General features: G+C 48.3%; 1 protein-coding gene across 1 annotated transcript in view; it reads left to right on the top strand.

Annotated features, from left to right (window-relative positions):
• Nucleotides 1-10,566: 10,566 nt before the first annotated feature.
• The window catches only part of LRRC74A (leucine rich repeat containing 74A), a 37,043-nt gene continuing 35,553 nt past the window's right edge, over nucleotides 10,567-12,056 (top strand). Inside the window, exon 1 of the mRNA XM_068254500.1 lies at nucleotides 10,567-11,311. Within this exon, the coding sequence (XP_068110601.1) occupies nucleotides 11,102-11,311 (210 nt within the window). The 5' untranslated portion in view covers nucleotides 10,567-11,101. The remainder of the gene's footprint in view (nucleotides 11,312-12,056) is intronic.

The following is a 12,056-nucleotide window of genomic DNA, read 5'->3' as shown; positions in this document are numbered from 1 at the left end:
TGGGGACCCATGAGTTAGACGAATATTAGACTGGGACCGGCAGCAGGGGACCAAGGATTGTAGGAGGACGGTGCGGGACATGACAGCTGCAGGGGGCCGTTAGAAGCCCCAGGTAAGTGTCGTTTTTGTTTTTTTAACACCACCAAAGAACCCCTTTAAATGGATCAGTTTGTTATATAGGGCAGATTTTCATCCGGTTCCGTTTTTGCGTCGCCACCTGCCCGGTACCTGTTGCTGCATTCTTCCACCACTGCTGCCACTATCCATTCAGTCCTATCACTGCTCTTGCCACCTCTGAACAGAACAGGTCCTTTGCCACTGCTGTCACCGTTTATTTAAGTGTTCTGCCGCTGCTGCCTCCGACCATTCACGTCCTCCACCACAAAGCAGGTGGTTACGGTGCTCGGCATCGAAACTAGGTGCCCCATAGCAGTAATGTTAAGTTTGGGTAATTTGGTGCTCCGGCAAGCGCAGGACCGCAAATTACATCTCCCTTATTGTTGCGACGACTTTGAGGGGTGATATTATTTTACAGCACCAGGGATGTGAGTGGCAGTAGGGTGAGCCATCATTCAGCTCACCCTGCGCCCAGCTCACCAGCGGCGTACATATACAGTGGTGTGAAAAACTATTTGCCCCCTTCCTGATTTCTTATTCTTTTGCATGTTTGTCACACTTAAATGTTTCTGCTCATCATAAACCGTTAACTATTAGTCAAAGATAACATAATTGAACACAAAATGCAGTTTTAAATGCTGGTTTTTATTATTTAGTGAGAATAAAACCTCAAAACCTACATGGCCCTGTGTGAAAAAGAAATTGCCCCCTGAACCTAATAACTGGTTGGGCCACCCTTAGCAGCAATAACTGCAATCAAGCGTTTGCGATAACTTGCAACAAGTATTTTACAGCGCTCTGGAGGAACTTTGGCCCACTCATCTTTGCAGAATTGTTGCAATTCAGCTTTATTTGAGGGTTTTCTAGCATGAACCACCTTTTTAAGGTCATGTCACAACATCTCAATAGGATTCAGGTCAGGATTTTGACTAGGCCACTCCAAAGTCTTCATTTTGTTTTTCTTCAGCCATTCAGAGGTGGATTTGCTGGTGTGTTTTAAGTCAATGGCCTTGATTCATCATTCTCTTTGAGATAACTTTTTCCAGTTTGTTAAATTACCGAATTCGAAGTTTAGCGATTTCTAGTTGTATTCATCAAGGTTTTTCGGCATTCGGTGTGAATTCGATAACAATTCGGTAACCATTCGGTAACGTGTCGATATTTCCATTTTACAGCGGTAATTTAACACAAGGCCATAAGATTCCCATGGAATTGTGGGTAAAAGGCAGTCCTTTGAGCACTACGTAGCAACATTCTGAATAGGGCTTAACACCTGGACCAGGATTCTGGAAGTGGTTGGGACAATCCCACAATTTGATAGGAGCCTTTTCCCAAAAATTATAGTGCAGCTAGCAAAATTAGTTAACCCTGGCACTGCCTGTGTTCTCTTACAAGATGATTCAAGAGAAATGCAGATGTCGTGTTATAGCAAATAAATCTATTCTCTTACAAATTTATATGGTTGCAGACCTTATTCTTGCCCTTCTGCGCCTTTGAACCACTCTCAGCTGATACATAACCACTTCAAATGGCTCCATCTTCTCTGTCAGCAATGATCTGACAGAAATAACGACAGAGCAGTGAAGGAGATAACTAATCCTAAATGTAACGCTAAACCACGCCCACTTTCTTTTTCATGAATTGCACTTTATTCCGTTTTAGCGAATCGTTACCGAATCGTTAACGAATGTTCGCTAACAGCTGTAGATAACTTTGATGAATCCTGAAATGAAGTTAACAAATTTGGTATTTTACCAAACTGTTGTTAACAAATTTGCTAAGTGTTGATGAATCGAGGCCATTGTCCTGCTGCAGCACCCAAGATCGCTTCAGCTTGAGTTGACGAACAGATGGCTGGACATTCTCCTTCAGGATTTTTTGGTAGACAGTAGAATTCATGGTTCCATCTATCACAGCAAGCTTTCCAGGTCCTGAAGCAGCAAAACAACCCCAGACCATCACACTACCACCACCATATTTTACTGTTGGTATGATGTTCTTTTGCTGAAATGCTGTGTTACTTCTACGCTAGATGTAACGGGACACGCACCTTCCAAAAAGTTCAACTTTTGTCTCGTCGGTCCACAAGGTATTTTCCCAAAAGTCTTGGCAAGCATTGAGATGTTTTTTAGCAAAATTGAGACAAGCCTTAATGTTTTTTGCTTAAAAGTGGTCTGCGCCTTGGATATCTGCCATGCAGGCCGTTTTTGCCCAGTCTCTTTCTTAAGGTGGAGTCGTGAACACTGACCTTAATTGAGGCAAGTGAGGCCTGCAGTTCTTTAGATGTTGTCCTGGGGTCTTTTGTGGCCTCTCGGATGAGTTTTCTCTGCTCTCTTGGGGTAATTTTGGTCGGCCGGCCACTCCTGGGAAGGTTCATCACTGTTCCACGTTTTTGCCATTTGTGGATAATGGCTTTCACTGTGGTTCACTGGAGTCCCAAAGCTTTAGAAATGGCTTTATAACCTTTACCAGACTGATAGATCTCAATTACAGTACTTTTGTTATCATTTGTTCCTGAATTTCTTTGGATCTTGGCATGATGTCTAGCTTTTGAGGTGCTTTTGGTCTACTTCTCTGTGTCAGACAGCTCCTATTTAAAGGGACACTTAAGTCAAACCAAAAAAAATGAGTTTTACTCACGTGGGGCTTCCAATAGCCCCCTGCAGCTGTCCGGTGCCCTCGCCGTCTCCCTCCGATCCTCCTGGCCCCGCCGGCAGCCACTTCCTGTTTCGGTGACAGGAGCTGACAGGCTGGGGACGCGAGTGATTCTTCGCGTTCCTGGCCACAATAGCGCCATCTATGCTACTATAGCATATATCATATACCACATAGCAGCATAGAGGGTGCTAATGTGTCTGGGAACGCGAAGAATCACTCGCGTCCCCAGCCTGTCAGCTCCTGTCACCGAAACAGGAAGTGGCTGCCGGCGGGGCCAGGAGGATCAGAGGGAGACGGCGAGGGTACCGGACAGCTGCAGGGGGCTATTGGAAGCCCCAGGTGAGTAAAACTCATTTTTTTTGTTTAACTTAAGTGTCCCTTTAAGTGATTTCTTGTTTGAAACAGGTGTGGCAGTAATCAGGCCTGGGGGTGACTACAGAAATTGAACTCAGGTGTGATAAACCACAATTGAGTTATTTTTTTAACAAGGGGGGCAATCACTTTTTCACACCACTGTACATATGCCTTCACCACTGCTGCCTCCATCCATTCAGATCCTCCACTGCTGCTGCCTCTGTCCATTCAGGGTTTACTGCTGCCGTCATCCATTCAGGTCCTCCACTGCTGCTGCCGCTGTCCAATCAGGACCTACTGCTGCCGACCATTCAGGTCCTCCGCTACTGCTGCCACTGTGTATTCAGGTCCTCCACTGTTGCTGACGACATCCATTATGGTCCTCCGCCGCTGCTGCCGCCATATGTTCAGGTCCTACTGCTGCCGTTGTCCATTCAGGTCCTCCACCACTGCTGCCACCATCCATTCAGGTCCTCTGTCAATTCTGCCACTGTGTATTTAGGTCCTCCGCCACTGCTGCCACTGTGTATTCAGGTCCTCCACTGCTCCTACCGCCATCAATTCAGGTCCCTGCACACTGTGAACACTGGTATATCAATTCCAGAGCCCAAGCAGAAGCATCAGGCTTCCGTTGGTTTGTAAAAGACCGATGGGAATCCTCCCTGGGGAGGAATGATTCCTATTGGTCTGCTGCAAACCCATACTTCCCAACGTTCTGAGATAAGAAAGAGGGACACCTTAAGACACACCCCTCCCACGCCTCCAAATATGCCCTGCCACACCCCTAGTCATGCATACCACAAAGAATCCATAAGCTAAAGATCTAGTTTTATAATTCATATCACACTGGTCATTTTTATAATCGTCAGGTTTCCTTAATATTAACATTTGGAAATAATAGATGCATCAATTTACAGGATGGGAGTAAAGTTTAGAGTCAACTAAACACTTAGTAGAAAAATAAATATATTTACACAGATCTGTACCTCAGTCCTGAAAGAGGGACACATGAGGAAGAAAGGGGAAGGGAGGTTTGGTTCCCAAAGAGGGACTGTTCCTCTGAAAGAGGGACAGTTGGGAACTGTGCAAACCAATGAGAGCCTGTTGGGTTGTCTGGGGTCTGGGATCAGTATAGCGGTGTGCAGGGACCTGAAAGGATGGCCGCAGCTGAGTGTTTTGCAAAACGTGCACCGTACATTCCCATAAGATAGAAATCATTCTGTCAGCCTCTGTCACCATTCTTTGTCTGGCCGTACTGGAAAGGTTCTGCAGGACCCAAACTTGGGTTCCACTTTTCAGAACAGAACAAATATCCATTCCAAATGGACTAATGAGAATGGATCCTATTGCTTTGCATAGGATGCAAATTATGTCCGGATCCATTCCATTCCGATAAACAGAGTGTTATAAGCAGTTCATAGTGCTTGTTGCACTTCTAACTCCCTTCTCTGTCCCCCTCCTCCTCCTTCATGCTTGTCAGGTGAAGAATTAATAATATACTGCACTGACAGTAGTTTTTCCATGCAGCCCTCAAATTCCATCTACACACCTCTTCTTGACTGCTCTCTATCTGCCTTTTCTCCACTCTGAACATTCTCTCTCCATTCAAATCTCCAAATCCCATCTAAACTGTTCTTTGGATTCTATTCCCTTCCATCTCATTCCACAGCTGTTCTCATCCTTCATCCCTGTACTGACTATTTAAAGAGAACCTGAGACGAACTTCGGAAAAGAAAACACATATTTACTGAAGCAGAGGGAAGCTGGATCCTGTAGTGTTGTCCGGATCATGAACGATTCGGATCTTTGATCCGAATCTATTTTGTGAGTCGAATCATCCGAATCATCAAAATGAGTGATTCGGATCGCAAAGGGGGCGGGGCCAGGAGCGGCATGCCCCCCCCTCTCAGCCAGCAGCGGGGTCCTGGAAGCAGAGCAGAGATGGATCGCTCTGTTGGAGGGGAGCCAGCCTTGCAGGGACAGGTAGATGAGAGAGAGGGGACATCGGTGCCACTGCCAGATATGTGTAGAGCACACATACTGGCTATAACGTGCTGCTCATTATAGGCTGTCTGTTCCGTAGTTGTGCTGCACAGTGAACAAATTGGAAACTTTTGGCACAGCTCAGTAACTTTGCAGCCAGTGTGCTGGGCAAGGACAGGGCAGGCACTGTGATTGCTGTGCAATATGATCCTCCTGCACTGCTCTAAACAGCTGCACTTCACTTCTGGGAATGCTTTGGGGAATGCTTTCTTTTCTGCTCTTTGTTCGTCCCTCCTCCCTTCTCTGTTCACTCCCTGCCTGTCGCTATCCACCATCTCCCCTTCTTTGTGTGTCCACCCCCCTCCCCTTCGCTGTCCACTGGAGGGAAAGTCCTGTCCTGCTAGTCATTTCGCCCCCCCCCCCCCCCCCACCCCCGAATGCTTCCCTTGTAAAATGATCCGAGAGTCGGATCAAAGATCCGGATCTTTTCAATGATCCGATTCAAATCATCTGAATCATTGAAAAGATCCGAACTTCGCATAGAGGCTTCCTGTGTCTTCTCTGCCGGACGATGCAAGACAAGTTACACTCCTCTTAATGCACAAGCATGGCCGGACTACACTTACAGGAGCACAGCCGCCCCTATGCAGTAGCACTGAGCCTGGCTTACTGCGCAGGCGTGGTTGTACGCAAGTACGGCCGTTCATGCCTACAGAGCAGCTTAGCCCCCATCTTTAATCCAACAACCCCTTGTCAGATTTCTTCAGGGTGTGTGCAAGCAGCAACGGAGGACCAGGGGACATTGTGGGGAGCTTCTTCAGGATCCAGAGGCTTCCCTCTTAGGTAAGTATGTGGTTTTTAACCCAAGGTTCACCTCAGGTACACTTTAACCTGTCTCTGTACACTGGCATATTCCTGTCCTCAGAAAGGCTGTTGTGACACAACTTCTTTAAAAAAAAACAATCTCTAGATCCCACCACACTCTCCAGCTACCACCCTGTGCCACTTCTCCCCTTTCCATCCACATTACTGCAATGAGAAGGATATGGAGGCTGCATATTAATTTCCTTTTAAAAAATACCAGTTACTTGGCAGTTTTGATGATCTGTTTTGCTGCAGTGGTATCTGAATCACACACCTGAAACAAGCATGCAGCTAATCCAGTCAGACTTCAGTCAAAAACATCTGATCTGCATGCTTGTTCAGGGTCTATAGCTAAAATAATTAGAAACAGAGGATCAGCAGGACAGCCAGGCAACGTGCAATGTTTAAAGGATAACCGAAATGACATGTGACATGATAAGCTAGACATGGGTATGTACAGTGCCTAGCACACAAATAACTAAGCTGTGTTCCTTTTGTTCCTTCTCTGGCTGAAAGAGTTAAATATCAGGTTTGTAAGTGGCTGACTCAGTCCTGATTCAGACAGGAAGTGACTACAGTGTGACCCTCACTGATAAGACCCTCACTTTCTTGCTCTCAGAAGCCATTTTCTGCTAGGAAAGTGTCTTATAGTTGGAATTTCTTATCAGTGAGGGTCACACTGTAGTCACTTCCTGTCTAAGTCAGGACTGAGTCAGCCACTTACATACCTGATATTTAACTCTTTCAAACAGAGAAAGAAAAAAAGGAACACAGCATAGCTATTTGTGTGCTAGGCACTGTATATACAATCTCATCATGTCACATGTCACTTTGGGTATCCTTTAAAAGGAAAACCTTTGTCTATGGGGGTACCGCAAGCTTCTGTCCTTGGCCCCCTCCTTTTTTTTCCATCTACATGCACAATCTCTGCAACTTAATGAAATCATTTGGTTTTCAATATTGCTTATATGCAGATGGTGCACAACTGTACCTCTCAGCTACCATTCTTAAAGTGTACCTGAAATTAATGGGATTAAAGGATTTTTACTTACCTGGGACTTGTTCCAGCACCCTGTAGTCCGTCTGCTCCCTCAATGCTCTCTCGGTCCTTTCCACTATGCTGTTGTCAGTCCCGTAAAGTCTGTGACTTGGCTCAGTCACAACTACAGCGCATGCGTGGTCTTGTCCGCACACACCCCATAAACGCTCTCCCATTGACTGCATACGCAGTTTGTTAAGACTGAGTGCTCTTGAGCAGAATGCTCCCAGCCATGGAAGTGCGATGGAGGAGGCGAGCGGCCCTGAACAACACATGCGCAGTAGCCCAAACTGAGCAGCGAGGGGGGACATCAGGCAGTAAAGGTGACACTAAGCAGTGAGGGTGATATCTAGTTGTGAGGTTGAAACTGTGCAGTGAGGATGACATCTAGTTGTGGGGGTGACGCTGAGCAAAGAGAGGGACATCCATCTGTGAGGGTTACGGCTAGTAATGAGGGTGACATCAGGTGGCTTTTGCAATGACCGTAAGCAGTAGCTATGACATCAGATATTGATGACAGATGAGCTGCCCCATTCAGCTGATATGTAATTCGGTCTTCCGATGACATGAGAAGGGTCGGATGACTGAGGCGGCACAGGCTTTGTGTTTGTCACACACCAGCTGCTCTTAGAGGAAGATGGCTGACTTATGCCAGGAGTTGCAGAGCCTTTCATTACACCCTGACAGCCCACCAACATCTCCAGAGTTGTACCACACTGACCTGGACTCAGACGGTGGGTACCAGGCATGTAGATGGCGTGTAGTGCTGACACACATGTACCACACTGACCTGCAGCCAGAGGAGGGGTCCAGGCATGTAGATGGCGTGTAGTGCTGACACACATGTACCACACTGACCTGCAGCCAGAGGAGGGGTCCAGGCATGTAGATGGCGTGTAGTGCTGACACACATGTACCACACTGACCTGCAGCCAGAGGAGGGGTCCAGGCATGTAGATGGCGTGTAGTGCTGACACACATGTACCACACTGACCTGCAGCCAGAGGAGGGGTCCAGGCATGTAGATGGCGTGTAGTGCTGACACACATGTACCACACTGACCTGCAGCCAGAGGAGGGGTCCAGGCATGTAGATGGCGTGTAGTGCTGACACACATGTACCACACTGACCTGCAGCCAGAGGAGGGGTCCAGGCATGTAGATGGCGTGTAGTGCTGACACACATGTACCACACTGACCTGCAGCCAGAGGAGGGGTCTAGGCATGTAGATGGCGTGTAGTGCTGACACACATGTACCACACTGACCTGCAGCCAGAGGAGGGGTCTAGGCATGTAGATGGCGTGTAGTGCTGACACACATGTACCACACTGACCTGCAGCCAGAGGAGGGGTCTAGGCATGTAGATGGCGTGTAGTGCTGACACACATGTACCACACTGACCTGCAGCCAGAGGATGAGTACCAGGCATGTAGATGACGTGTAGTGCTGACACACATGTACCACACTGACCTGCAGCCAGAGGAGGGGTCTAGGCATGTAGATGGCGTGTAGTGCTGACACACATGTACCACACTGACCTGCAGCCAGAGGATGAGTACCAGGCATGTAGATGACGTGTAGTGCTGACACACATGTACCACACTGACCTGCAGCCAGAGCATGGGTACCAGGCATGTAGATGGCGTGTAGTGCTGACACACATGTACCACACTGACCTGCAGCCAGAGCATGGGTACCAGGCATGTAGATGGCATGTAGTGCTGACACATGTGTCACACTGACCTGCAGCCAGGGGATGGGTACCAGGCATGTAGATGGCATGTAGTGCTGACACATGTGTCACACTGACCTGCAGCCAGGGGATGGGTACCAGGCATGTAGATGGCATGTAGTGCTGACACACATGTACCACACTAACCTACAGCCAGAGGATGGGTACCAGGCATGTAGATGGCATGTAATGCTGACACATGTGCCACACTGACCTGCAGCCAGGGGATGGGTACCAGGCATGTAGAGGGCATGTAGTGCTGACACATGTACCACACTGACCTGCAGCCAGAGGATGAGTACCAGGCATGTAGATGGCATGTAGTGCTGACGAGTGCATTTGAAATCGGCGACGGTAGACTTGGGCGCAGGATACAGCAGTATACGGCTGATCCTGCTTCTGCACAAGTCCGGGTCGTTTTAATTACTATTCCCCCTCCAGGCCGCCATGGATAGTGGGGGAATGAAATAATTCGGCTTCCAGCGATTGCTGGAGGCCGAATTATTGTGTTTTTTAAGCAACCTCACTTCCGTCTTCTGACGGAGCCGACGTTACTCACTGAGCGCTGCGATAGGAGTGATTCCTATTGTAGTCTATGGAGGCGCCAGCTGCGCCCAAATCTAGCAGCGCTGAAAAGCACTGCTCCGAGTGCTGACACACATGTACCACACTAACCTGCAGCCAGAGGATGAGTACCAGGCATGTAGATGGTGTGTAGTGCTGACACACATGTACCACACTAACCTGCAGCCAGAGGATGGGTACCAGGCATGTAGATTGTGTGTAGTGCTGACACACATGTACCACACTGACCTGCAGCCAGCGCATGGGTACCAGGCATGTAGATGGTGTGTAGTGCTGACACACATACCACACGGACCTGCAGCCAAGGGATGGGTACCAGGCATGTAGATGGCATGTAGTGCTGACACACATGTACCACACTGACCTGCAGCCAGGGGATGGGTGCCAGGCATGTAGATGGCGTGTAGTACTGACACACATTGTAGGAAGCAAGAAGACCGGCACCATCCATCTAGTATGCAATATAGCTCTTTTATTAGCTCTTCAAAGGCATAACAGCAGTAAAAGCGACGTTTCAGGGCAACCGCCCCTTTATCAAGCTATGCTGTGCAAGAGACAATGTATCAATGAATTTCCCCATCCTTATATACCCCATGCTGGGGTATATAAGGATTTATAAGGATGGGGAAATTCATTGATACATTGTCTCTTGCACAGCATAGCTTGATAAAGGGGCGGTTGCTTTTACTGCTGTTATGCCTTTGAAGAGCTAATAAAAGAGCCATATTGCATACTAGATGGATGGTGCCGGTCTTCTTGCTTCCTACAATTGAAGGACTAGAGTGCAGCTGGTCTAACCGTGGCACATCCGCATTGCATTTGAGGAGTGCTCCACAACTACTTTTCATTAGTACTGACACACATGCACCACACTGACCTGCAGCCAGGGGATGGGTGCCAGGCATGTAGATGGCGTGTAGTACTGACACACATGCACCACACTGACCTGCAGCCAGGGGATGGGTGCCAGGCATGTAGATGGCGTGTAGTACTGACACACATGCACCACACTGACCTGCAGCCAGCGGATGGGTACCAGGCATGTAAATGACGTGTAGTGCTGACACACATGTACCACACTGACCTGCAACCAGCAGATGGGTACCAGGCATGTAGATGGCATGTAGTGCTGACACACATGTACCACACTGACCTGCACCCAGAGGAGGGGACCAGGCATGTAGATGGCGTGTAGTGCTGACACACATGTACCACACTGACCTGCAGCCAGGGGATAAGTACCAGGCATGTAGATGGCATGTAGTGCTGACACACATGTACCACACTGACCTGCAGCCAGGGGATGGGAACCAGGCATGTAGATGGCATATAGTGCTGACACATGTTCCACACTGACCTGCAGCCAGAGGATGGGTACCAGGCATGTAGATGGCGTGTAGTGCTGACACACATGTACCACACTGACCTGCAGACTGTGGATAGGAACCAGGCATCTATAAGCCACATGTTATCCCTCATATCCTGCTGCAGTTGATGTATTGGGATTATCCTAGGTAAATTCTTCTTGTCACCTTTTTGTAATTGTTGGTTCACAAGATAAGAGTTTGTCTGGTGTTTGGTTGTTGAATCCGGAAAAGCAGAAGATCTGGTGGAAGAAGATAGGTGAGTATGATGGCAGCACACATCTCCAGGCATGTTGTAATAGGACAGGAGACAGCAAAGCCTTCTGCAGTTACCGTGATGTTTGCATGGATAGACGGGCTGACCGGCTAACATGGCCAGTTGTGTCCAGATAATCGCCTGACAAATGCTTACTGTTGATTTTGTGCTTTGTTCTTCAGATTCAGAGAGCGGTTCTCCTGAAGACCCTCAGACAGAGGTGTACCTGGCGGCGTGCCATAAGATGGGTGTCGTGCCTGTCTCATACTTCATCCGTCATATGAACGAGAGCAATCTGCAGCTGAACCACCATGGACTGGGGCCGCGTGGAGCCAGCGCCATAGCCCAGTCACTGATGGTAAGTGTGACATCCCCAGGTGATAGATCACAATGGGGTTGATTCACTATAACAGATAGCCAGAGCTGGGACAAGTTCCTCCAGCACCCAAGGCTGAGACACCAAAGTGCGCCCCTCCATCCCTCCCACCCACCTGTCGCACACTGATTGCTATGAGGCTAAGAGGTGCCCCAGGGCCTACAACACCCCTAACATCTTAAACTCTAGTTTTCTGGTTTGTAGTCACTGCCATGTATCCCCCTTTCATATTTCTCTCTGCTTTAAACATAATAAGGGAATGATAGGTGAGAGCTGTGCGCCCCTTCCTACACTGCGCCCTGAGGCTGGAGCCTCTCTTGCCTCTGCCTTGGCACGGCCCTGCAGATAGCATGCTTTATCAGAGTGAACATGCCTTATCAGAGTTCATGTGCCTTATCAGAGTAGCATAGCAAGCGCTACGAACTTATGCCTGCTAATTGGCAATGACGAGAGTTCCACTCATCCTGCCCTGACCCCCTGCGGGTCCAGTCACTTTAAGGAACATTATCCCCGCACTTTGATGGGCCCAATAGGCTGCCTGTCACTTGACAGGAAACTGTACAAGAACAATACAGGAATAGATGCAAACCAGATCACACAGCACAGTATGAGTACAAGGTAATGCTTAGTCAGTCACTGGATGGGAGCATGGAGATTAGGCAAGTCGAGTTCACTCAGATCCATAGGATGGGTGTACGGTAATGGAGGTGCGTGAACAGGTAGGTTC

Source organism: Hyperolius riggenbachi, chromosome 9, assembly GCF_040937935.1.
Source record: "Hyperolius riggenbachi isolate aHypRig1 chromosome 9, aHypRig1.pri, whole genome shotgun sequence".
Classification (NCBI taxonomy): domain Eukaryota; kingdom Metazoa; phylum Chordata; class Amphibia; order Anura; family Hyperoliidae; genus Hyperolius; species Hyperolius riggenbachi.
This window is presented reverse-complemented; position numbering and strand designations above follow the sequence as displayed.